Consider the following 27,844-nt stretch of genomic DNA (forward strand, 5'->3'; position numbering starts at 1 on the left):
GGCCATCTCAGAAACACAAGGATACTTATTTATAAATGATTATAAACTAAAGAAAACATACTTGTTATATTCCATTTCTGTCAATACATCCTTCCTAAATCCTACACACTGGAGCTTTAAATTTAGACACACTGTCATATGGTGTCAGTGTTTTAACAATGCCACAAAAAAAAAAGATCTGGTGTGAAGATCCTGTACATATACATTAGTGGTCGGAGCGTTTAGGCCTTTAAGTCATTAAAAAGTATTAAATTAAAATTTCTGAGGTCTTACCTGCCGCAAATATCTTATCTAATTTCATTTATCCATTTTTTAGTTTCCTCATGAACATAACTTTCTGTGTCAAAGTCCACATTTCTGACTTTATAAAGCTTTTGGCCTACCACTGAAACTAATAGTGTCTTTTAACTTTATACTTACCTGTTGGCAAAATGTGAATTAGCCTAACTCACTTTAATAACTGTGTTCCCACATAAAACCTACCTCTGCATGGGACTACATACATGCACTACTTACCTGAATGCTTAAGGGTGTTTCACCCTTGGTCCTCTTCAGCCCTCTTTTATTATTATTATTATTAACCTTCATTTAACCAGGAAGATCCCATTGAGATTAACAACCTCTTTTTCAAGGGAGACCTGACCAAGATAGGCAGCAGCAAGTATGAAGCACAGTTACAAATTACACAGATAAAACACAAACAAATAGTATTGAATATACAAGCAGATTATGAAAAACAAGTACATGTAGTGGAGTCGGCCTCAAGTATTCTTAGTTTGGATTTAAAGGCGTTCAAAGAAATTAACCCTGTTAGTTTCCAGTCATTTTGCAACATATTCCAAGCTGAAGGTGCAGAGTAGACAAAAGCCTTTTTACCCAATTCAGTACGGGCATATGGAACAGAAAGCAACAAGTAGTCTTGCGAACGAAAGGAGTAAGGACCAGCACTTCTCTGTGCAATTAAGGAACAAATGTAGGAAGGCAGTAGACCAAGTAATGCCTTATATATAAAAGTATACCAATGACTGAGCCTTCGGGTGGCCAGAGCAGCCCATCCAACCCGAGAGTATAACTCACAGTGGTGTGTCAATGGTTTACAATTAGTAATGAACCTCAGAGAAGCGTGGTAGACAGTGTCAACCATATGAAGACATTTAGCAGACGCATTCATATATAAAAGATCTCCATAATCCAACACTGGTAAAAAGGTAGCAGCAACAAGTCGCTTTTTTGCATTAAAAGAAAAACATAGCTTATTTCGAAAGTAAAAACCCAATTTTATCCTCAGCTTCTTCACTAATTTCTCTATATGTGGCTTGAAAGTGAGGGAGGCATCAATCAAAACACCCAGGTATTTATACTCGTGAACCACCTCTATTTCATTTCCCTCGAGAGTGGTCACTGAGGGGATAATTTGTGGCCTCTTCCTAGAATTAGAGAACAGCATAAGCTTAGTCTTGTCTGCATTGAGAACAAGTTCCAGCTGAAGTAATGAGTGCTGGACAGCAACAAAGGCTTTCTGCAGGGATTCAATGGCCTGAACAAGAGTTGATCCACAGCAGTAAATAATTGTGTCATCAGCATAGAAATGCAAATTAGCATTTGTCACATTTATACCCAAATCATTGATATAAATAATAAATAAAAGGGGACCTAATACAGAACCCTGCGGCACCCCTTGTGGACAGTAACAATATCAGAACACAGGCCATCATATTTAATGCACTGAGTCCTATTACTGAGATAGTTGGTGAACCAAGTAACTGCTTGCTCCGAGAATCCTGATTGCAAGAGTCTAAGTTTTAAAATATCGTGGTCAACTGTGTCAAACGCTTTCGACAAATCAATAAAAAGAGATGCACAATGTTGTTTCTTGTCAAGTGCAACAGAAATGTCATTTACCACCTTCATTGCAGCTGTAATGGTACTATGCTTTTTCCTGACTGATATTTCGATAAAATGGTGTTAGAATGTAAAAACACCTTAACTTGCTCACCCACAAGAGCTTCAAGAACTTTGGCCAGCACTGATAAATTAGATATTGAGGAGTACTTGTCTGATGGTGAAAAAACTGCACTCCTCCAGACATGGAAAGAGGAAAACATCTAACACCAATTGTCCATAACGCACAGAAACACTAAGGTTTTATATAAAGGCTATAGTATGAACAGAAAGAGGACTGAGGCCCCATCAGAGCTGAAGTTTACCGGAAAGAGAACTAAGTCCTCATTCAAATGAACTGTCAATGTAACGCAAGAAGAACTGAGTCCCCTTTCTGTCAGTCCACTCTTTGGTCCACTTAAAGAGGACTGAGTTTGGTTCATTTAAAAAGGACTAAGTGTGAAAACACTCTAAGTGAAAAAAGTTGATTGAAAAATGTCTTAAATTTGTTAAAAAATGACCTTAAAGGTCTTAAAAAGCATTTAAATTCAAGTGTCTGATAAAGATGCAACCACCCAGAGTTTCCCCTCCCAACCAAAGGCCTTTCAGCTGCCAGTCAGTTCCCAGCCAATTACCAGTCTCCTGACAGGGCATGTCTAGATTCCACTGTGATCTCACACAATCTCATCCCAGCCAAGGAGCAGTCAAAGACCGGACAATGTCCCAGCAGGGATCCACCATGGATCTGCCTGGGCCCCATAACAGAGCAACAGGAAATTCTAGGTGGCTGCATCTGTACCTGCAGACACCGGGAGATACATTTTATGGTAACAATAACAAAGTAAGCTAAGGATCTTACTGTAGGCGCAGAGGAGGCTATACGCAGGTGTACAGGGTATACCCACCTCTTCTTTTGGCCCATAACAGTATACCCACCTGTCATCCACAAAAATCACTGGAATTTATAGGAAAGTATACCCACTTCCTCCTCGGTAACCTACCCATTTACATGGTAGTACACCCACCTCATCAGCTACTATTAAACCTCTAGATATTACAGATATCAATTCACACAAAATCAAATAGGTCCATCAGTAATAATGCTCAACAGTATTTTTTGTGCCACACTCACCAAGCTTGAGTTCATTATTTTCATTATTTATTTTCAAAACAAAATCATTCTCAATATTCTGAACTGTACTGTCAGGACAGCAGTCTCTCTGCATCCTTTTGTCTCTGCCACGTGTCAGTCTGGGGCTACAGAAAGACCAGATGTGACTCTGGATCATTCCACTCTTCCTTCCCACAGACATGCTGTAGGGTGTGTGTGCTGGCTGGGAGCAGACATATGGAGTAGACAGGTCCAAAACAAACTCAAATTGCAGATTTTGAAGCAAAAAAAAAAAAAAACATACTCAGAGAACGGTTTGTGAAGATATACACATTTCAAAATAAGGGGTGACATTGCAAGTGCCTTTACAGCTGCATAAGAGACTTAACAGGTAATGATGAATGAGTTTTTCATTTCAGTTTCTTCTTGCTGCCAAAAACACCTGGAAATATTTAAATCTTTCCAAATGAGGCCATAACTAAAGGCTTCCAAAACACCTACTGGCCAACTGTTAGGAAAGAAAGTCTTACTCCATCTCTTTTTTCTCATCCTGAGAGCCAAGAAATAAACTGTAACCAAGTTATTTAAGCATTTGTGCAACACATGAGTCAGTGTTGTTTATTTCTTTTTTATAGTATACTTTGATGAAAGCTGCACAGGGTTATTACATCATAACTGTTTTACACTGTCTGCCAGTCTCCACCTGCTTTCCAGGCCTGGTCTGGTTTGTACTGGCCCTCCACGTTAAGCATCTGGAGCCAGATGAGACACACACACACACACACACCATCCTTTAAGGCTCCTGAGGTTGGATTGTTATTCCTGCAAATGGCAGTTTTGGAGCTCAGTATTTTTCCCTGTTTGGAGAGATGAGAGGGAGGGCGTGGGAGGGTGCGGATAAATTGCAAGCATCCACGTTGGAGCAGCCTCATTCAACAGGTCTCACCATGGAGTTCAAAGGAGTGTGCGTGCTGCTGGGAGTACTGCTACTGGTGAACTGCTCGTTTCAACAGATTCCACCAAAGAAGAAGCTAATAAAGAAAGGTAGACACCTGGTCCATCACAAATGATTTCAATATCATATCTGTGTTATGAGATGTTTATTTCAAAAGCATGTTTTCTATGTAATCATGCTCAGATCTCCTTGAAAAAGGAAATAATTGAAATATAAACAACCTGATTTGAATTTCCTTGTGTCTCCACTGTTTTTGGAATCAGATACGGCAAGGGATTCTGCCATCGAGGACTTACAGAAACAAATCAATGACATCGTCCAGGAGCTCAACCTACTGAAGGAACAACAAGCCCTGCAGACAGGTAAGCTGGACTTTTGAGCAGCTGGATCATAAATTGGATCTTGTTAGCAATATTAATCACCCTGAGAAGGCCTCTAACAGTCTCCTAACACCAGGACTTGACAGAATCTGGGTTCAGACAAAGACTTTATTACCAACTGGGCAAAAGAAGCAACTGCCCCCAAAAATCAATGACTCGATTGTACATAATGTAAGAGATTGCAAATGTTTTAAAGGAATTTGCTAAAGCAGATAATCAACCCAGGTAGGTCCAGCCATGTTAAGTAGTCTTATGGCCCTGTCTGTACCAGGCACTGGCTCAGGGGCCCAACAAATCAGGGACCCCTCTGTCGTATACATGCAAAATATCTCTCAAATTGACATGTACCGACCAGGAAGAGACTCAAAATGACTACAGAGAGACAAACAGATCACACCGAGATGAAAAGGAACTGCAAAGAGACACAAAATAACTACACGCAATCATAAAGAGACAATAGGTGTCAGGGACCCCTCTGGCCTTCACCTGCAAAATGTCACTCAAATTAACACGTACCAACCACAAGGAGACACAAAATTACCCCAAAGAGACACAAACGATTAAATATAGACAGAAAAAAACACAAGCAGACTGTTTGTCATGTGTCAAACTTAACATTACAAATGGCCAGAAAACAGGGTTAGTAAACAGAATAAAGCAGCATGGAGGCCAGTGTTAATGTAACCGTGATTACTTCTTTTATATATCTCTAACTTATTCAGTCACTCTTTAAAACTTGGTGCAGACTACTTTGTAAAGATGACCAAGCATGGCTTGGATGGAGGTGAACAGAATTTGTGGCTGAGATGAAAAAGAGTCACAGAAGCTACGGATGGTCGCACTGGGAAAGGGGCGAAAATACTGTGTCAACCCAAGTGTCATGTTTCCATCATTGTCAATCAAAGCTGGGGCCGATAAATATTTGTAACTACTGCAGAGTATGTATATGAATGCTGATTATAACCTTTCCCATTAAAGACAAATTCAGATGTTAGTGATTGTTTGCGTTTTATTTATTTATTTATTTATTTATTGTGTTGGAAAGGGACCTTAGAGAAAAGGCATAGTTATTTTATATTGTTTACTTACGTGGCATATTCCTAAATATAGTTGAATCAAATTACCATGCAGTCACTGACACACAGAAAGCCCAGGGCCAGGCGACAAGTACAGGGTCGACAGGGGCCCAACATCAATTTTTTGCCCCAGGGGCCCCTTATTAAGTTATTCCAGCCATGGTTAGACTCGCAATTTGGCCAGGTTTAAACCCCTGCACCAGTAAACAGCTACCTTCTACCCCTAAATGAACTCCTCTCAGCCTTAGACATGCAATTCTGTGTCTGAACCTACTTTATGATCACCTGTGGAAGCAGGCAAGCAGCCATTAGTGTCACAGTGGTAATAAGTGGATTGCAATGTGGACATTTTAAAGGGCTTGCTCAAGGGGGAATTATTGATAGCATGACAAGAGCTACATTGTTCAGTACTCAACTTGGACAGAACAGTCTGTATACTCAGATGGGATACATGTGTAGTCTTTTGAACTGCAAGTCTGAATCTGGAGTGCACATGGCAAAACTGTGTTCAGGACACAAAATGATATCCAGTTGTTCCTGCAAATCAAAAAATCAAGTACATGGGACTACAGTTATTTGTATTACTAAAGGCCACCTGTATTACCTACAGCTGAAAAAAACTCTGACATGACTCTGAATAATAGTTTGGGTCTATCTAACCATCTGCTCCCTTTTATTTTTCTCTTCAGTCTGTCTGAAAGGCATAAAGAGCCATGGCAAGTGCTTCTTGGCTGACACTGTAAGAAAACGCTATCACACTGCCAGTGAGGACTGTAACGCCCTGGGCGGCGTCCTCGGTACACCCACATCCCGTGGCGAGAACGACCAGCTCAGAGACTACATCCGCCAGAGCATTGGCCCAAATGAGCAGGTCTGGCTTGGCGTCAACGACATGATGACTGAGGGCACCTGGGTGGACCAGACTGGCTCCAGCATTACATACAAAAACTGGGACACCTCCAACCAGAGGTCCCCTCAGCCAGACGGCGGCCAGTCCCACAACTGCGCCGTCCTGTCTGATGCCTCTAATGGGAAGTGGTTTGACGAGAACTGTCGTGAGGAGAAGCCCTCCATCTGCCAGTTCAACATTGTTTGATCACATGTATCTTATCATAGACTGCGCATGGTTATAGCTGCTTTCAGTGTGTACCCCTGCTGCGATGCTGCTCTGCCTGCTATTCTAAAGAGAGCTTTAAACCAGTGGTTCTCGGCTGGTTTTGCATCAGGACTAAATTCTGATTTAGAAGTCACAATCAGCAGCATGTGACATATGGGTTTGTTATTTTTGACAAAAGCCATCTGGTGATGTGTCATTTGCAACATTCCTTGTGGTCACAGTAAAACCAGGAGGAACAGAATAAGCTAGAGATTGTGGGACACCGTCTCCTCCAAAGGACTAGATCTATGTCCTACATATCCTTTTAAAAAAAGGATATAATTTTTGCAATTATTTCAAAACATATTGATTGTTCATAATTCAGAGTGCCAGTACTCGTGCTGGCACCTTTCACGAATGTTTAAAAACTGGGTGTAACTATCTATTATTTTCACACACCTCTGTTGAGACTCACTAGTTGAGAACCACTGGTTTAAACTCGGATAACCCCTTTGCCATTACTGCATAATGACAAGACTCACATGGAGCCAGAATTCTAAGAGATATTTCATTAAAATAACTTCTTTCAAGACGTGATTTCAGTTTGCTAGCCTTGTAGTCTCCTATGTCTGGCCTGGTGTAACCTGAAACAATACATGATGAAAACCCATTCCTCTGCTGTCGTTTCTTTAAGGAAAAGTTTGGGGAGATATGCTTATGCATACTGAGCGTTAGAGGTTCTGTGTGTAACTTTCAGAAAATCTTTGTTGTAGTACCTCTCTGAGGCCGTTACGTGAACTGCAGTTAGCATCCTCCGTAGCCATGGCGAGCACCTGCATGGGCCACAACACTGAGTAACAAGAGACAGACTGTCATCCTGTTGAAAGAATACTGGAAAATCAAGTACAATCAAATAGAGTGGTGCAGGAAAGAGTCCAAAAACCCGAGTTTTTGGTTAGATGCCTGAAATAAGGTCTGTTGTTAATGTTGTGTTCAAATGGAACTCATATGCGCATGTTAACGACATGGGAAGTCATGAACACGAACTTGAAGCTCTCAGAAAATTTCCACTTACGAGGTCATGAATGCTACAACGGGGGAGTGTTCAGATGGACTCTACCCTTGAACACAGTGAACACGAACCCATTTGAATGCAGCATAACACAAGCTTAAAAGACTTTCACATTTTGTTCTACCACATAAAATACGTCAGTAAATACCCCACTCTTGAAATTTGAAGCCTTTAGGTGTCCTAAAACAGGTGCTAACAAGTGGCTAAATGAGACTACAGAACATCAACAGGCCGAACATGGCCTTACAGCCTCACTGCGGTAAGGATGTCTAATGGAAAAACAGCATGTGTGGACTCTGTTGTGGTGGGTGCCAACCATTTGCTGACATTAACAGAGTCCATTTCTTAGCTAACGTTACTGTTGTACACTGCAGCGCTATAGCGGAGCTGAAGAGAGATGTAGCATGCTGTTGGGAGAACTTTGCCTTAGGAGGTCTTAATGCTAGAGAGAGATGTCTTGGTTAAGATTCATCACATTCTTTGGATCTTCCCAGGAAATTCGCCCCGAGTCCTTTACACAATAGTCAGCCCACAGGAAACCGAGAAGGTCAGGGAAGGTCCCGGCTTTTAAGTTACATTAGGATCCATGCATCCATTAGCAAATGAAAAACAGTTAACACATGTAAAAAGTTACACACAGTACCTTTAAATGAGAAAATTGATACCACACGTCTTTTCATCTTACTTCTAGCCAGAAAGTGTGCATTTCCCAAAATATCAAAACGCTGTTCCAGACAGTCAAAAGGCTCAGTAAAGAAATGCAGACTTGATTTTAAATGTAACATCTGCAGCTGCAAGAAATGTGGCGCAACTATGTAATCCTGGCTCCTGCATTTGTTGTTTCCAGTAAAAACACTTCTCCATGGTAAACACTGGCTGCAGCTCCACAGTCTGAAGTCTTCCACACCCTCATTCGCGTCACTGTTTTTCATGGCCAGAGTTCCTGTGGTTGAAATTGTTTTCACCATCCAGCATGCAAAAGGTGACCGTCTCAGCATGAGAAGGAAAGTTAAGTGTGATGGCAGTCATTGCCTCAAGAAGTGAACGGTGTCCCCACCAGACCTTTTTCCTAAGATTTATTGCAATAAAACACCTACATTTTATCTACAAGTAAAGAAAAAACAAATCTGTTTAAAAACAAAACATGTAAACAATATAAAAACACTATTTAAACAAGGACTAGCACATTTTTTTCATAGTCCCTGCTGCTGAATCCATGCCACGTGGACAGAGATTTAATAAAACTAAACAATCAAATATTAAAGGAATAGTTTGACATTTTTTGTTGCTTTCATGCTCAGACTTAAATGAAAAGATTGATATAACTTTCATGTTTGTATGGTACGATACAGCCTCCAGATCATAAGCTAAGCTTAGCACGAAGGCTGGAAACGGGGACTGCCGGTTGTTCCAATGGCCCAAAATTCCGAAGCCCTGTCAGTCTGAAAGATGTCCCACTGGACCAAAAGCCCATTCTGCCGACGGCCTGTTATCCCAAAAACACCCAACACCCATTGCTCTGAAGTCCTGTTTCTTAGGAAATAAACACTCCCTGCAGTTACACAACCCAATTGCCAGAATTTTTAACAACACCGTAGTAAATGTTTGGTTAGGTTTAGGCACAGAAAATATCATGTTTTGGCTTTAAAAAAAAAAACAGGTGTAGTTGCTCAAGAGCCACTGAGAATCTGAACGGGGAGTGTGTATTTGCGGAGAAACAGGGCTTTGCTGTCGAAGAAATGGGCTTGTGGTACAATGGCACATTTTTTTTTGGACTGCTGAGGCTTCGGACTTTGGGCCATCGGAACAATGGCATGGCACCCTGGAAAACAGCAATCCTGATTCCGTCCAAAGGAAACAAAATCTACCTTCCAGGATCTCTAATGCTATGTTCACAGTATGAGCGACAAAGCAACAGGCTACAAGTAATTTTCAATGGAAGTAACTGACATGAGGCTACAAACTCTATATTTGGTCAAAAAGTTTCTCTGCTTTTGATCAATTTCAAACTTTAAATGATGTTCAGTTGAGTTGCTTTGTTGCTAGCAGCAGACACAAACAAGCCCATGACGACCTAGCTAGCTAGCTAGGCCAGTGATCATGTAGCTGGCAACATTGTTGCTGTAACATCTGTAGTATGAACACAGCATAACGCTCATTTGTTTAATCTGTATGAGTTTTATGCCTAATGTGTATGTACTTCTGTGTAATATATAGAGTATGCCCCTAGTGTTCAACGTAAGGAAATGCATCTCTTTACAGCTAGATAGAAATGCCACAGCAGAAATGGCAGAAAAGTTAATTGTGAGTGTTCTTTGCTGTCCAATCTTGTGAAATATGCACATGGAGCAGTACGACGACAAAAACAGGACCAGTAATGCATGGCAACAGATAAGTGGGTCGACCTGTCATGTGTGTGAAATATTTTGTTGAAAGACATATGATCACTATGCATGGACTCTATACTTTTCACTTAGGAAAAAACAGCATAAGCTGTATTACATCCATCAATCTGTTAGCTAATTTCTTTTTATGCTAACCTGCTGTGGCACAGTGCATACAGTCTGTTCGAAATCTGCCGCAACAGCTCAGTTTTTTCAGCATACTTGAGGCAAATTGCGGACTGAAGAAAAGGAGTGTCACTAACACATTGCAGATAACAGAGATTTTCATGGGAATGAATGGACTTCCAGTTGACACGCATGCACATTCAGAGCTGTGTAAATGAGGTGTTGCTGGTGGGTAGATTTTGTTACCTTTAGATAGAGTCAAGCTATCTGTTTCCCATTGATTCCAGTCTTTATGCTAAGCTTAGCTAACAAGCTGCTGGCTGGAGTTTTAGATTTACTGGACATGAATGAGATTGAAATCAATGTTCTCATCTAACTCTCAGCAAAACACTAAAAAAGTATCCCCCAAAATGCCAAACTTCCTTTAAAGAAGAGGATCACAGCTTCGAGTCTTGAACCTTGAAATGACTGAGTTCTGACAAGACGATGAACACATCACATTCAGAAGCTCATCGATCTCAGATTCCCTGAGTGTGATCGAGGCACAGAAGTTCACATCCGTGCAGTCTGGAGATACTCGGTGCTGTAATGACAATTCAGTAACAGCGGCCCATCATGCAGCTACAGTCCTGACACACTACAATGAGTCCTCTGTTACAGGCGGCTGTGGTTCCATGTCAGCACCAGAGAGCCGGATCGTATTTATGTCCCCTGTACTCTTGAACGTGTACAGTTCATTATCCACCATCCTGCGGTCCTGGAAGCCGAGGCTGTCCTGCCGGTCAATGGGAGTGCGTGGACGGGGCGGGAGGAAAGAGTCCGACGGGTTCAGGAATGTATTGAACTGGTCCATCTCAGGCTCATTGTCCGGTTCATTGATTACAGGCAGCTGTGCATCAGTGGGGCCTGTAAATGTTTTGTAAGAGTCCGTCTGAATCCCATTGAAGTTGTCCTGAATGCTGTCGGCATAGCTGGAGTCACCCAGCAGGTGGCCGTACACCATCGTTTCATCTATGGAGGCGTAGACGTGGGATTCGTTGTCAGACCGAGTTTTGCTGAAGTGCCTGTCACCTGGGCGGAAGATATTCCCTCTGGTGATGTAGATGGATGACTGCTTGTTTCTGTCTCTTTTCTTTTTCCTGCAGGATGAAGGCAGAAAATGGACAGTAAGAAAGAGTCAATAAAAGCCACCAGTTAATGACTAATCTTATAGAATACAGACCAGAGGTCTTCAACATTATTTAGGCTAAGAACCCCTGAGCTACAAGAGAGACGGAGCAGGAACTCCCAACTGCATTTATTGTACAAAACTGAGTTGCACTTGAGATAAATTCTGAGTTTGCAGCAGCTGTAGCACGGCTAGGTTCGATAACTACGGGCCCAGATTTTAGAGTTTTGCTACAGGTGTACTCACTTTGTGACGATGCATACAGCAGCCAGCACGATGAGCAAAAGCAAAAGGACTCCTGCTATCCCCAGGGCAATGGCCAAGAGATCTTAAGAGGCAAAAAGGACACATGGTAGAGTTAAATTCTTTAGTTGTTTCAGGTAAGGAGTTTTTGTGTATATGGAAGGCCCTAATTGTTTGCTTACTGATCTTCTTCTGCAGGACGATTTTGGTCACCGCACCAAATTGGTCCTCCTTTAGTATACAGTTGGACATGTTGAGATAGAAACTATGCGGCACCTCCAACTTGTTCTCAGCCTCCTCGTCCTCCCTGCGGCTCATGAGCTCCTCCTCGTATCCCAGCATCTTTACCTTGATGGCTGTGTGCCTGTCTGCACATTTGGGCTGGCTGATATTGACAAACTGCAAGAGGGCCTTGTATTGGCTCGGCAAAGAGACAATCCAGGAGACAGTGGAGGAAGGCTTCATACCCTGAGGCCAGTTGGGGGTGGCCAGCAGGGTCGGCGATGACACCTTTGGACTGACTCTGTAGATAATGGTCTCTAAAAAACACAAGGGATGGGAAGTAATGCAGAGTGTCAGTACTGTATCCTCCAGCATTCATGGTACGATAGTGCCCCTGTGTGGAATTAAAAAGTAAAGCTGGCCATAACTACAGTGGAGAATCATAATTTAGCAGCATGACAACTCATGATTATTTTCTTGGTTAATCAATTGTTTAGTCAATAAACATCCATTCTGAAATTCACTCAAACTGATTGAAATTTGTTAACCTGTCAGAACTTTCTAATGTTGATATAAACAATAAAAAAGGCCAGTATAACAGAACTGAAATGACTTATCGATCAATCAATTAGTCAGAAAATTTAATGTTTCACTAATTTTTCAAGCAGAAATGCCCAAAATATTCTCTGATTTAATATTTTCAAAAGAAGATTTGCCACATTTTTTTACATGCATGATATTAAACAGAATATTGGTTAATATAATATTGGGTTTGATTGTTTGTGGGACTAAACAGTTATGAAGTTGCCGCCTTGGGCTTTGGGTATATATAATGGCCATTTTTCTAATTATTTTCTGCCAAAACAATTCATTGATTAGCCCATAAAATAATCTGCAGATTAATCAAAACTGAAAACAATCATTAGCCCAGAGTATATTGAATTTACCTGGGATCTCCTCACTGAAGCTGGCATTGAGAAAAGCCCCCCTGATCTTGCTGAAGTCCGGGACTGTGGCTGTGACTGAGACGTTGGCGTGCACCTGAACTTTCTGGATCATTCCATTATGGCAGAAATCTCCAATAGAAAACCCATCACCCTCTGCCACATGTAGGGAGTGAGACTGATTACACTCCTGGCCGGGCAGTGACTGTCGGAGACTCCCTGTGGGCGACATCAGATCCACGGTAGCGTCCTGAGGGATGGTGAGGTGCCAGGTGAAGCTGTGAAGGGGCATCGGTAGCCAGGAGCTCAGTTTGGGCACAGTGAGGGGAGTTGCAGGGCAGGATGTCACATTTTGGCACCCTATTATTAAAAAGCACACAAAAAGAGAAAATAATAAAGGGTAAGTTCTGTATTTTTTTTAATGACTTAAAGGAAAAAACAGTTTTGAAATTGTTCCAGTATTGAGAGAGAGTGCTGCACTGACAGGCTCAGATTATTGTTATAATAGCCTGACAACTTACTGAAAGGTTCCCTACAGAGACAGACCCTTTTGTTCAAGAGTAAGATCCTTGTTGTTTGAACAGAAACAGCCCTGAAACCGCCATCATCAAACCCACCAGACTCCATTTAAACAAACAATAATTTTAGCATGCATGGAGCCAGCATATTTTCACATCTAACTGGGTTAATTAAGGGTTTACTTTAACAAAACCAGAGTTGGTGATTGTTGGAACGGTGGAAAAATGAACCAAGATGGTTTCTGGGAATTTCATTTTGTTTCTGTTAACTTTGAATGAATGGTGTTTAATGATGATAAAATCATAGTTTATTTAAATGCAGTCTGGTGGGTCTGACAATAATGATTTCGAGGCGGTTTCTGGTTAAACAAAAGGCATTTTACTCTTAAACAAAAAGGCCTATGTCTGTAGGGATCCTTTCCATAAGTTGTCAGACACTAAGGCCCTGTTTAGACGACAACGATTTCTCTAAGAGAAAAAGTCTGTCCTTTGTGTCTTAAAAAACGTCCGCGTTTATATGACTACATTACTGAAACGATCCCCGTTCACACGGAGCCACAAAATCTACTGGAAACGCTGTAGTATGTACGCCAGGCCAATGGGTGGCAGTGTAAATTTGCAAAGCAACACCACGGCATGCGCCTGCGCTGAAGTGCCTTCCTCTACAACGCGGTGATTACAAACCAAAACAAAGAAGACACAATGGTGAAAGCACGCACAGATAACTTTGTCTGGACGGACGACGAGGTGGAGTTGCTACAGTAGATCTACACTTTGCTGGAGAAGCGTTGATAAAATCAATAGGGTGAGCAGCACAAACAGAGCTCGGCATTGTTGTTGTGATGGTCGACTTTCTCGCGCATGCCTAGTGACTGGAACTGTAATGCGCATGTGCGAAAAGTCTCCGTTTTTAGAGGAACTGCATAATGTAAGTTTACATGACAACGGAGACGGTGCCGTTTCCAAAAAATTGCACTCTGGAACCTGTTTTCAAAACGTTGCATTTTCAGGCGCCCAAAACGCCGCTGTCATGTAAACGATCGGCCAAAACGCAACTAAAGTTTACTGTTTTAAGTTGAAATCGTTGTCGTATAAACGGGGCCTAAGAATAATATCTGAGCCTATCAGTGACAAAAACAAATACTTTTAGTCCTGAATGTTTTCAGCTGTCGGCTACAGCGGTCCCTCCAAATACTTGACCAGTTCAAAAAATTGTTCTCAGGATCCAGGTTGAAAAATGCTGCAGTTATCCATTAAATTCAAAACTAAAGGAATTCATCTTGTCAAAAAAGCTAATTTCCAAAAACATTGAACTATCCCATAATGAATTTAATAGTCTTTATACTTTGAGTTTAACATTTCTTTAAACAAGGAACTGATAGATTTCAACCTCAAAAGAAGCTACAATCATCTCATGAACATGCAACATAAATTCAACTTACCGATGACTTTACTGGCAGTGAGGCGCACATCTTCATTGGGACAGTCGAGGAAGGAGAGGGTGGCCTTTGTGCCTGCAGGCACATTTATCTTTGTCTCAACCTTAGAGTTGATGGACATCTCACAGTAAGGATCAGTACCCACTTTCTCTATCTGCAGGGACACTCCTGGGTGTTTGGTTAGATCCACCTTAGACACAACTAAGCCAGAAATACAACATAACAAGACAATATGTTAGTGATCAAAAGGGAGGTCTTCATCTCAGCTTTTATTGTGATGATATTTTATCCGAAATCCTGTTAAAACTTAACTGCTGCATTTCTTTTTGTCTCATTTCTGCATATAATAAATACAGCACGAAGTACTAGTACCTCAAAACTGCACTTAAAGGATAACTCTGATATTTATCAATCTGGACCCTAAGTTTTGGGGTCCAGATGTGACTATGTGACTAATGGAGACAACAATTTTAAAAATTGGTCCAGTTTTAAGTGAGACGTGAAACACGCTGCAACGTAACCACTCAGGGCATGGTTGCACCGTCAGTTTACTTCCACTAAAAGTGCTTTTTTGCCACTGACAGGCTCAGATTTTTAATGTAGGAGTCTGACAACATTATGGAAAGGATCTGTACAGACAGAACTTTTTGTTAAAGAATAAGATCCTTTTTGTTTAACCAAGAACAGCCCCAACATTCCTATTGCCACACCCACCAGACTCCATTTAAATAAGCAGTGATTTTAGAGTCTATAGAGTCAGCATATTTTTACATCTAACTGGTTGAATTAAGGGTTTATTTCAACCAAATCAGACTTAGTAATTGTTGAAACAGTGGAAAGACAAACTGAGATGGTTTTATTTTGCTTCTGTCGACTTTGAATGAAGTGCGTTTTATTTTATTTTTTTGTGATCTTTTTTTTTTTTTTTTTTTTAAATTTTATTTCATTTGATTCCATCCAAACCCCTTACCCCCACCCTTGTCCCAAGGGCAACATTAATTATGGACAATTACAGGGAAAAAATAAATAAATTAATAAATAAATAAATAACAAAACAAAACACACACACAAAAAAAGTGATGTGCGTTTTATGATGATAAAATTACTGTTTATTTAAATGGGGTCTGGTGGATATGGAGATTTCAGGGAGGATCTTACTCTATAACAAAGAGGTCTATTTCTGTAGAGATCCTTTCTATAATGTTGTCAGACACTTCTGTGTCTTTCAGTGGCAAAAAACAAGCACTTTTAGTGGAAATAAATGGTGCACAATTGGCCATTAATTTTACATTGTAGCCTGTTTTGCTGCTGCGTTCTGTAGCAGTCTCCTAAATACTGTGCCAGTTGCATTCTACCACTGGAGACAAGTCAAAAGTTGTGGCTTTTGGTAAAGTCATGAATATTTGGACACACGGAGCTCCAGTTTGTGCCTCTCATGTTTTATCATTACATTCACCTTGCACAGCTAAGCATTAAATTTTCCAAAAAAAAATACATTATATACTTGATCTTTAAAAACCCCAAATGTTGTGTCATAAAACTTCCTCAAATTCTCCATCTGCATGAAAAAGTGTTCAATCTGCAGCATGGAAACAAAACCTGTTTCTCAAACTGTGACTTTATTCCCCAATCAAGATCGCCAGAAAACGACATAAATTATGCCTTGTTCTTTCTGTAAAACACAAGCACACTGGTTTCTCTGAGTAACAATGAGTGCATGTACTAAATTAACTGCCTGCCCTTCACACTCCCAGATGTCAACACTGTACCTGGATGTCCACTCCTCATTACAGAGACTCTGTAGTTGAGGGTGAGTCCCTGCAGCGTCTTGTTGGTCTCACAGTTCTTCAGCACCATGCTGAAGTCGCCCTGCTGGTGCTGCGGCTGAGGATCCGTCAGAGACAGTTTGGTCACCTTCTTGTTCTCTTTCTGGTACTCCACCTCCACTTTGTTGTTAAGGCACTCTGGAGCTGTTTGATCCAGGAACTTCATGGTGTAGTTGTGCATGCCAGGCACTGTGAAGTCCCACTGCATCTGCTGGTTGTCAGGGAAATCACCGGGATAGTTGGCTGTGATGAAGTCTGTGTCCGACAAGCCTCGAGGTAGGTTGACTTTCACTATGGCCGCCACTGGAGAGAAACAAGGAGAGAATATTGTGATTTGAAACAGGCAGGGGGAGGCATCTATATCCCTTTAAACAAGCTTGTAAAACAACACCTGTTCGCAGGAATCTATAACTTACATCTATGGTTTTGGTGATTCAAAAAAAAAAAACCTAAGCATGTACTTTCATTGCCTAAACTTAACGAAGTAAACCTAAAAACAAAGTTTTTTACCTACATTCTAAGTTTATTTTGAAAAGACAATGCGTGTAATGAACATAAACTGGCACGCCGTCCCTGAGGAGGCAAAACTGGTGCTGGAGGGGTACACAGAGCTTCATGCTTCGACGTGTAGGGCCACTGACCAAGTCTAGGTATTTGACGAGTTGGGAGTGAGAATGTGTTGGTATGTTAAAGTACATGCATCTGGACCCCCTTTTATTTATTTCTTATCATGTACAAATGGAAAACTTTATGTATCTAATATATTACAATTGCACTTTAAATTAAGTATCATCTGTTTTTCAATAACAAATTGTTACAAAAAAAAAAAGAAGAGCCTTGTGTGCGGGGTTCACAAGTTAAAATGGCTTCATATTTTGGTTTAGCGTATGTGTTACTGGAGGACGTCTTGCTATACAGTATGTATATTTGATACACACTGTGTCTTCAAATCCAATGTGGCATGGACCAAATTTCTGGCATGACATGAAAACAAAAACAAATCTACATACTTACTGCTGGTCTCAGGCCCAACATTGAGTTTAAAGTCAACGGGGTCCAGTTTCCTGTTCCCAGGCACCTTCAGAGACACAAGGCCCTTATAGCGAGCCAGGACGGTGGTCACAGGTCCTCCTTTACAAAAGGTACCAATGGTTGCTGGTCCCGTGCGCAGATAGGTGACAAGAGAGTATGTGTGCTCGTCTGGACAGGTCTCTTCGTTGGGAATCTGTCGCATCCCTGGTTCTGGGAAGTCCAGTTGGAAGGCCCGGGTGGCGACGACTTTCAGATACCAGATGAAGGTCCGGTTGAAGTCTGGGAACAGTGAGGACTCAGCCTGAACAATGTTTCCAGAACAGGCGCTCTCTGTGCAGTCTGGGAATGTAAAGAAGAGCACACAAGTTTTTTATGACGACGACTTTTTCCAAACAACTTTTTATGTCGGGGCTTCAGGACACTTGGATCACTACGGAGTATGGAGATATTTTGTGTTTTAAATTCTGTGTTCTTGGACATTTTAATCTGGGTCACCGTCAGCCATTAGGTGTGCAGTTGTGCTGCTACCCACTTCTCCCTCGGATCTCTGTAAGTGTTGTAAGGACTCTAAAACTTCACCAGAGCCTCCTTCAGCATATGGGTGAGTAGATAATGGCTGAATTTTCATTTTTAGGTGCACTATCCCTTTTAGTCACAGTGACGAGCAGCGTTTTTACCTGAAGTTGAACATTTTTCAACTCCCGGAGCTCAGAAAAAAATGCCAAACCAGCAGGGCTCAGCACAGAATGACTTTGTTGTGCTACCCTGTTTGTGGGGTAGTGTAAATACGTGGCGCTCCCATTGCAAAGCCTTAAAAAAAATTACACTGGCCTCAGAAAAAACTTTTTTTTTTTAAACACCGCTTAAACTTTACCCTACTGCCAGAGATTTTTACCAAAAAGTACACAAAGTCTCCTTTTACATTGACAGTAAACAACACAACAAGATGGTTCCTTCATACTTTGGCCCAATCCCATTTCTACCCCTTAAATCTTCCACTTGGTATTGAGTGCCCTCGTTTGTGAGATAGCCCTTGATGAGGGAAGTGAGAAATATAAGGGTAGAGATCTTTCCCTAAGAAATGGGACACCACTTCATGCAAATCGGCGTGGCCGACGTGCAGGCATACGTCACGCGTAGTAGCGACGCAATGAAAATGCCGGCTCCAGCGCTTGTGTTGTGGTGTGTGCTATGTTTATTCTTCTCCGTCTGATGAATCAACGGAGAAGAAATGCAGAAAACAGGAGGCGCCTTAGACGTCTTCTAGTTCTGATCGATTTTGTTCGGGTAAGTCGATTTGTTTAAATATGTTGACGCTGTGTTCAACTGAGTTGCTGATGAGTTTACGCTAGTCCAACCATCTGTTGTTTGTATAGCTAGTCCAACCATCTGTTGTTTGTATAGCCTACATTCCGATCGTACAGTAACAAATTGTTTTCCAGAACTTGCTGACGTTGCTGACTTCGCAAGGTGTTTCATCTTCCACTTTGTTGGAAGTGTGGGTCGGGGCTCCCTTGGAATCTAGGGCGGGTTTTAAGTGTTGGAAACCACTTCCACTACCTCAGTTCTGTTTTGGGACACCACTAGCCTAAACATGAACGCGCACAACCAAGTGCAAGTGGCTATTTCTAGTATAGTGTGGGTATTAGGACAGGCCCTTTGGTTTTGACTGACATGCAAGACGTACTCAGATATTTCTACTGAAGTAAAAGTATCACTGCCACAATGTAAAAACTTTTACTCTTGCAAGTAAAAGTCCTGCATTCAGTCTGTCACTTAACTAAAAGTACTTTGTAATTTGTTTATATCTCATTAGAAATGTACTTGATGAAACACCTGAAGGAAAAAAAACGGACATCAATACCGGTACTTTTTTTTTGACCTTCATACCAATCTCTCTGTTGATCTCCACAGTGTAAAGATCCTGAGGCTGAGGACAGGTGAACTCTACTGAGGTGTTGCGAGGATCTTCCAGGGTGAGAGAATTCAGTTTGCATATTGGTGTGGGCTCCTTGTTCTCACACACACTGCACTCTGGCTCGCTGGTCTGCCTGCTGATGGTAATGATGGTGTCAGGATCAGGCTGCACCAACATCATTCTGCCACCTAAAGGGAAAAAAAAGCTGTACGTTAAAACCATCACTTTAAATTTGTTAATTTATACTTACACTACATTAATTTATATTGGAAAATGTCTTTAATATATTGTTCTAATCTATCAGCTATTTATTTTCCTTTCTCGTGTGAACAAACTGAAGGTGAACTTACGTCTTGGTGCTGCTTTGACAGTGAATGAGTCCAGTTCACCTCCTTCGGGCACGTCTACAGTCACAGTCGTCGCCCTGAGCAGCTCCAGACGGGACACTGTCCCTCCTTTACAGTAGGTGTTAATTTTGCTGTTTCCATCACTTTTAGTTGTGCTCACTGTGTAGTGAAAGCCGTCTTGGCAATTTTCTGTTTCAGAGATCTCCTTTAATCCACCAGGGAAGTCCAGAGTTAATACAGTCTTCTCCGGTAGACTAATGTACCATGTTAGGGATCTTTTAAAGTCCTTAAAGAGGTCGGGATCAACTTCTCCTGCAGCAGGAGTGCAGGAGTTCTGGGTGCATGCTGAGTAACAAAGATGACAAATATTTCAATGTTACGCAGTTAACAGGAATTTTCTTTCTTTACTTTTCTTTTTTTTGAGTTCCATGGAGAGAATAGAAAGAACTTTATTCATCCCCAAAGCTCTCCAGCAGCTCATAAGACAAAAAACAACAACCACATGTTAAGTTAAAATAAGTACATAAATAGAAATTAAATTCAATTAATCAGTAAATAAATAAGTACATATAAAAGTCAATGCTAAAGTAATTACAGAAATCAATAAATATTTTTAGTACTGAACAATAAGTAAATGTATAAATAAATGCTGAAATAAATACAAAATAAATTGTTGAAAAAATGATTAAATAAATAAATGGCCACTGGTTGGGACATAAATATATTTAAATTATCTTGACGTTTTTTATTGGGGGGTTTTTCCCCAATTTTTTCCCCCCTGTATGTCCACATTTCTTAATGTATGTATTTTTATATTTCTGTTGTTTATTTATGTCTGTATATCTGAAAAAAAAAACAGAACTAAACTAAAAAGGAAAGATTTTAAAATACAGAAATAAATAATTAGAGATTGTAGAAGAAATCAATTAGATACAAATTAACTTATTTCCAAAATACAATATTTTTTTTCATCTAATTTTGCATTCAAATATTGCTTTATGTGTTCACTAGAATGTAAATACACGTTTATTTGATTATGAAAATAAAAAATAAAAAATATTAAAATAAAATAAATATATAAATAATTTAAAAAATAATTAATTGAATCTATTTATGTTTTTATTTCAGCATTTACATTAGTGTTTATTTTATTTATTCATCTTTATTGATAAATAAGTCATATTTTTTCTTCCATACAAGAGAATTTAATGTATATTTTAAAATGACCGATCCAAAATCCTGCTGGTAACTTAAGTAAATGTTGACATGTAGTCTCCACAGGTCTCACCTATTTTCTTCTTCATCTCCACGCTGTACACATCCTCGGGTTTCTGGCAGCTGAACTCCAGTGAGAGTTTGTCAGCGTTGGTCAGTGTCTTTTCTGTGGGGCTACAGTCTCTGGTGGAGCCATCAACAGAGCACACTTCACATTCTTCTCCCTTAGGATCCCGGCTGACGACCACAGTGGTGCCTGAATCAACAGTTACAACTATTGTTCGGCCCTCTAAACGGGGTGAAACAGAGAGAATGAGACAGATGCAAGGATTGGTTTATTTGCAAATCTGTCACTAAGTCTGTATGGAACATCCGCAGCTCCAGCTAAAATCAACAGTGTTACTAAAGGCTTTCTTGAAAGAGTCGTGTACAGTCATATTTTCTTACTTAGAGGTCCAGCGGACACCTGGAACAGCACAGAGTCGACCTGAGTCTTTGATCCAACTTGCAGAGACACAACAGCTTCATTGGGCAGGTCTAAATGAGTCACAGAGCCACCTCGACAATACTGTGTCTGGCCTGTGCCGATTGCTGTGGTCACCAAATACTGAAACCCATCAGGGCATGGCTGTGTCGTCTCCATCAGCCTGTCTCCGAGGACATCCAGACCCACAGCTGTCTTCTCAGGTGCCTTCAGCTCCCAGGTGAAGGCTCTGCTGAGCTCTGTGAGGAAGGAGGGTTGAGTTTCTATTGTTGTTGGGCTGCAGGCGTCCTTAGTGCACTCTGGATTAAAATGAAAGAAAAGATTGGTTTAAGAATTTCAAGTCATGTGTAAGGTGCATATGCAGATCTGTTGATTATGTTTTGATGTGAATTTATTAGGAATTAAATTAATTGTAGCAATCCAACAACCAACTCTATATTGAAGGCACCATGGACTGAGGTTGGACGTTTCTACAAACCATGAATATGGTACATTTGCACATTTCATACATACGCCTGACAAACTACAGACTACAACGAATTATTGCTGGGTTTCCAGCAGGTTTTTAGCCAACAACAACCGTGTTTTTTAGCAACCTTTTGCTTTTATTCCACAAAAAAGTGGTTGTTTTTTACTGAGACAACGCTGCTTTTTCTGTCAGGATAGTCCCAAAGAAGCGGTTGTCTTCCTTCTGAGACCTCGCTGCATTTCCTGCTGGGGTATTGCCATGAAAAGTGGTTGTTTTTTTATCGAGAGTTCACTGCATATCCTGTTGGGAAAGTGCCACTGAAAGCAGTTGATTTTTGCAGAAGCATCGCTGTGTTTCCTGCTGCAACAGTGCCACGAAAGATAGTTGTTTTTCACAGACATCGCTGCATTTCCAGCTGTGACTGTGCCACCAAAACTGTTTTTTAAAGCCTAAATGTGATATTTTCCTCATCCTCATCAAGAGTTTTTGTGCCTATACATGACAACACGTTGAAATGTAAAGTTTCAGTGTATCCACTACATAATAACTATAAATCTAACATGTTTGTGGTTTAAAACGTGCAATGCCGGTTAAAGACTCCAAAGACTTAACTTTCAGAATATCTCATGACTGTGCTCAAAACAATTTAAGAACAGTAACCACTTTATTTTTGTTGTGTCTTTTTCAGGCTTGCGCACAAAATGAACACCCTCTTTTGCAGACTTTTTCAAAATAAACTTAAACCTGGTCCTGATTGGTTCCCTACACGAGAACTTAAAACTTTGAACAAGGTCGGTAAACTCACCAATGGTCCGAGCGATGGTCACAGCGTAAGCCTGTTCAACAGGCTGGGAGCAGTTGAACAGCAGTTTTACCTCCTCCCCAGGGACCAGAGACAGAGACGGTTGACAGGATGTCTGTGTGTCATTCACCCCGCTGACCGTACACACAGCACACTGATCCAGCGGCAGCCCGGGGATCACTTTCACCGTTACTTCTGAGCCTTTGTCTGGTCGCACCGTCGTCTGCAGGCATACTGAGTGAACAGATCAGAGGGAGTTAGCTACAAATGATTAGTGATCTAAAGGTGTTTGATTAGGTTGAGGATAAAATTAATACATGGAAACAATGCAAAATGGGAGAAATTATTATTACTGCCGTTGTGGTTTTGTTTCAGCTGCACATTGATCAACATTTTTCACTATTCTTTGAAATCTTATAGACCAAACACCTGACCGATTAACTGAGAAAGTGATCGACAGAACAATTAAAATAATTGTTAGTTGCAGCCTTTGAGCATGCCGAGACAAATTTGGACTCGAGTCTTTGGATCCTGCACAACATTTGTCCTAATAAAAATATAGTGCACAAGAACTTTATGATCTTCAAAAGAAGAGCTGATACAATTAGCACATTAATTGATGAGTTGATTGAGAGAAAATTAATCTGGCACTATTAAAATACCTTCTTAAAGTCATTAAAGTAATCTAGCAGCATGGCTCTAAGGATAGCAACGACTACATGGGGTGTAAGGCAACCATTGTGGTCCACACTGAAATACCTCAACAACTTCTAGATTGACTGCAATGTAATCTGGTGCACACATTCAGGGTTCACCGCCACCCCCTGACTTTCCTCTAGCACCATCATCAGGTCATCTGCTAAACTAATGACATCATCCTCTGCTGTACTTGTGTGTGTGGTCATAATATGCAAATGTCAGCATGTTAGCATGCTAAACTTTAACATAAACATTGACTGTTTAGTGTCAGCATGTTAGCAGTGTCTTTTTGAACATGTTAGCATGCTGGTGTTAGCATTTAGCTGAAAGCACTGCTAGCCTGGCTGTGGACTCTTGTCAAAGCAATAATGCCAAACATTCTCTGTTTTCAGGTACTTGAATATTTATTCATTCATTGATTCATTTTCGTAACCGCTTATCCTCTTGAGGGTCATGGGGGAGCTGGAGCCTATCCCAGCTGACATTGGGTGAGAGGCGGGGTACACCCTGGACAGGTCACCAGACTATCACAGGGCTGACACATAGGGACAGACAACCATTCACACACATTCACACCTACGGACAATTTAGAGTCACCAATTAACCTGCATGTCTTTGGACTGTGGGAGGAAGCTGGAGTACCCAGAGAAAATCATATGTTGTAAAGCCCTGTGAGGCAAATTGTGATTTGTGATATTGGGCTTTATAAATACAATTGATTGATTGATTGATTGATTGATTGATTGAAATCTGTGTATTTCTGCACAACAGAGTGCAGCATGAATGACGTTTACTTGTAGGCCAACCTGCACATTAGTGCCACTCTTCGACAAAGCCAATAGAATTTTTGGATTCATGCAGAAAATAAGCTCTCTGGCATTTTGTTCAGAGAGATTATCTTCACAAATGAGCATTGCATTTGTGAGTTCTGAAACATAAATGCAATCGACAGAAATAACAAGCTAACGTTAGGCTATAAATGAAACACAGTCACATGACTTGATGTCGCCCCCACAGCAAGGCTGTAAAGCTGTTTTTGGCATGATGACGTTCTGTAGTCTCATTTAACCACTTGTACAAAACTTCCTTTTTTAAGACAAATACAAGCGTCACAATTCATGAGTGGGGGGTGACCTCTAGCTCACCTGGTAGGGTGTGTTCACCCCATACAGGCTGAATCCTTTGCAGCAGCCCAGGTTTGATTCTGACCTGCGGCCCTTTGCTGCCTATCACCCTTCCTCTCTCTCCAACCCTTCCTGTTCATCTTCAGCTGTACTATCAATTACAGGTAAAATGCCCCAAAATAATCATAAAAAAAGAAGTCAGAAGTGGGGTATTTACTGATGTATTTTATGTCGTATAGCAAAACATTAAAGTTTCTTAAGCTTGTGTTAACCACAGACCTTACTTGAGGCATCTAACCAGAAACCCATTCAAGAAACCAACTGACTCTGAGACGAGGGAGTGTCGAAATGTTTAATCATGTCTGGGTTTTACAACTCATAGTCAGGGCACTCTATTGAACATTCTTTTTATACTTCATACTGTAAACCTCTGCTCATTCCTTGGACAATTTTGTATATTTCTACACAAACTTCTAAAACTTTACTGGTCTTTAATTATAATCGAGATTTACTTTTATAGTCTTGTATTTTTTTCCTTCTATTCTATATTTAAATTTCTTGATTTTTCAATAGCGTACTTGCTTTGACTTTCATTTTCTTTTACTAGGTTTATGTTGTGGTGCTCCTCCCTCAACAGAGGCTGTCTTGTGATAAAGGCCGAAACACCCGATGATGTTGAGGTGCACAGCTGATGATGTGTCGTGGGGTGGCTTTGCCGGGTGGTCACAGCTGAAACACCTATGCTCTGGCGTGCCAAGTCCTAACTGATGGCTCTGTTATGCACCAATACACCAAAGCAAACACCTCGTATGGGAAAACAAACTTGGTAATGAACCTGATTCTGATCCTGGCATTATACTCTATTGTCTAACATTTTGAAGATACTGGAGGAGAGGACGGAATCAGATGACATCAGTTTGTTCACACTGAGCACAACAACAAGGAACAAAACACACACACACTAAGGGTCGAACAGTTTGCTGTTGACACTTGTGCAAACAGAGTGGTATCAGGCACACCTATCGCCATGTGTAGTGACAGACCAAAGCAAATTAATTGACTTGACATTATCGTGAGTCATCTGAACGCTGAGTCAAGATAGTGAACCAGTTTTAACTGCTGTGTCTGTGATGCTAACGTCTCCCTTTAGGGGAATTGCCTACATACTTAGATGGTACTGTTACATCAGTTATTTTATCACACAAGCAGCTGTAAAGCTACATTGCAACTTCAGTTTAACATTTGTCCCAACTGTATTTCCAGTCATAATGTCATTACAATTTACATTAACTCTGGTTACTATTTTCTTGCTGCACTGATGAAGACTTGAATGAAAACACTTAATTTTTGTGTGAAAGCATGTGTGCGGTAAGCTTTACAAGCTCAAGCATAAAAAGAAAGCAGGAATTCCCAACCTGAACTTGCAAGGACTTGAAGGCAACACAGAGCATTTACATGAAATGTTGGCTAGAGGGCCTCTTGTGACAGTAAACAATGGGTGTGTCGAGGATGTCACAGCACTCAAATAGTAATATTTGGTGGGAAAACAGAGTTTATGTAATCATTTCCACAAAATGCCATGAAAGAGGATCAGTTCAACATGCAGCTGGTGACTTTTCAGTGGGGAACACAGCTCTGAGTTTGAATCTAGCAGAAAATAAAAGATAAAACACCCGCCAGATTCATAGCTCAGCTCAGCAGCAGATTGCAGGTCAATCATTAATGAAGTCATGATGAATTCATGCCTTCAGGAAGCTCCATAAATGCCTCATAAACCTTTTGAAAATGGAGGTCTAAAAGTCACACGCAGACTGAATGTGTGCTTCAGCCTCTCATCTCCACTGTCGAGTCAATCAATCACACATAATGTTGACTAAATGTCACCTATTATCTCTTAATGCATTTACACACAGCTTTGAACACAGCTCACTTTATCCACTTCACATGTCTGCATCTTTGCGTTAAGTTAAACCTGAGCGCGTATAGCCACAATAGACAGCATGCACTCATCTCGGTTGTCTGCTTGACCCATTTGGCACACACTTGAGTGAAGCGACAATGTTTGTTTTAACAGATTTTTAAAAGGGTAGCCTACTAAAAAAAACAATAAATACAGAAGACAGCAAGTAAACAAAGCTTCAAACAATAACCGAACTTGTTTTGCGCTGATAAGGATAATTATCCCACCTGATGTGTCGAAGACCGTCAAAACAACCAAAAGTCCCAGGAGCGCGCAGGACGCACACAGCTGCATGTTCACTAGAAAAATAAGGGTAGTCCTGTTTTTAAAAACGCAGAAAGTTAAAGACAAAGTGAAAGCTGCTGTTTCTCTCTCAAACACACGGTTGCATTTTCATTCACGTAACAGCGACGGTGTTGACAGCCACTTCCTGCTCTGTGTTACCTGCGTGCAGCGGCGCAGCGGAGGGCGTGGACCTCAGGTAGGTTACCTGCCCAAACTTGACGGTTCAGGAGGAGGACCGGTCCCTGCCGTTGTACCCTTGAGCCGCAGAGCTGCACCACACACAGTATGGACTTCTGATAAGACGCGAGTCCTTATGTGACTCCCCTCACCATGAGGCACAATGGGTGCCCTATTTATAAGCAGCCAAACATGCCAAGGATTGTTGGCATGGTGCGGTGTATCCCCAAAATGAGGCAGAGGCAGGGAGTGGAAACACAGCTCAAAGAAGAGGTTTTAATACCCAACATTAATAAGTATATTCAGGACAAACAAATACTGATAAATATAACTGCAAGCATGGGTGGATTATGAGTCAATGGGCCCCTGGGCACGGACATGTACAAGGCCCCACCACCTCTTCTTCATGGGAGCAGAATATGGAGACTTTGTGCTGGTTGTGCCTCTTTTTGTTGTTGTTTTGTGTCTCTCTGTAGTCATTTTGTATCCTAATTGGTTGTTTTACCCCTTTTGAGGTTATTTAATCTCTCTTTATAGTCATTTTGTGTTTCTTTGAGGTCGTTTTGAGTCTCTTTTTGGGTAATGCTAAGTCTGTTTTGTTTTTTCTGTGTCTCTGTGTTGTAAGTTTGTGTCTCTTTTTGGCTCTTTTGGCTCTTTTTCTAGTTATTTAGTCTCTTTATAGTTGTTTTGTGTCTTTTTTTGGTCATTTTGTGTGTCTTTGATGTCATTTTGTGTCTTTTTGGTTATGTGTCTATGGTCATTTGGTTTCTCTTTGAGGTTGTTTTGTGTCTCCATCACGTAACTTAACAGTTGGTCATTTTTATCTGCCTGTATCTGCCATATTGTGTCTATTTATAGGCAATTTTGTGTCTCTGAGTTCATTTTGTGTGT

At 40.9% G+C, this 27,844-nt stretch overlaps 2 protein-coding genes across 2 annotated transcripts; one reads left to right on the top strand and one right to left on the bottom strand.

Moving 5' to 3' along the window:
• The first annotated feature begins 3,939 nt into the window (after nucleotides 1-3,939).
• LOC126383930 (tetranectin-like) lies at nucleotides 3,940-7,056 on the top strand. Its single transcript, XM_050034678.1, has 3 exons — nucleotides 3,940-4,036; nucleotides 4,211-4,309; nucleotides 6,093-7,056. The coding sequence occupies exons 1-3, from the start codon at nucleotides 3,940-3,942 to the stop codon at nucleotides 6,497-6,499; spliced, it is 603 nt and encodes a 200-aa protein (XP_049890635.1). The 3' UTR covers nucleotides 6,500-7,056.
• Nucleotides 7,057-7,925: 869 nt separating this feature from the next.
• On the bottom strand, nucleotides 7,926-27,341 carry cdcp1b (CUB domain containing protein 1b). The gene is made up of 13 exons (XM_050035215.1): nucleotides 26,719-27,341; nucleotides 22,712-22,942; nucleotides 21,401-21,736; nucleotides 21,027-21,242; nucleotides 19,742-20,083; nucleotides 19,364-19,579; nucleotides 17,456-17,812; nucleotides 16,385-16,744; nucleotides 14,619-14,816; nucleotides 12,662-13,018; nucleotides 11,675-12,031; nucleotides 11,496-11,577; nucleotides 7,926-11,220 (listed from the first exon to the last, which is right to left on the bottom strand). The coding sequence occupies exons 1-13, from the start codon at nucleotides 26,783-26,785 to the stop codon at nucleotides 10,719-10,721; spliced, it is 3,621 nt and encodes a 1,206-aa protein (XP_049891172.1). The 5' UTR covers nucleotides 26,786-27,341; the 3' UTR covers nucleotides 7,926-10,718.
• Between the last annotated feature and the right edge of the window lie 503 nt (nucleotides 27,342-27,844).

The sequence above is a fragment of the Epinephelus moara genome, chromosome 22 (genome assembly GCF_006386435.1).
Source record: "Epinephelus moara isolate mb chromosome 22, YSFRI_EMoa_1.0, whole genome shotgun sequence".
NCBI classification, from domain to species: domain Eukaryota; kingdom Metazoa; phylum Chordata; class Actinopteri; order Perciformes; family Serranidae; genus Epinephelus; species Epinephelus moara.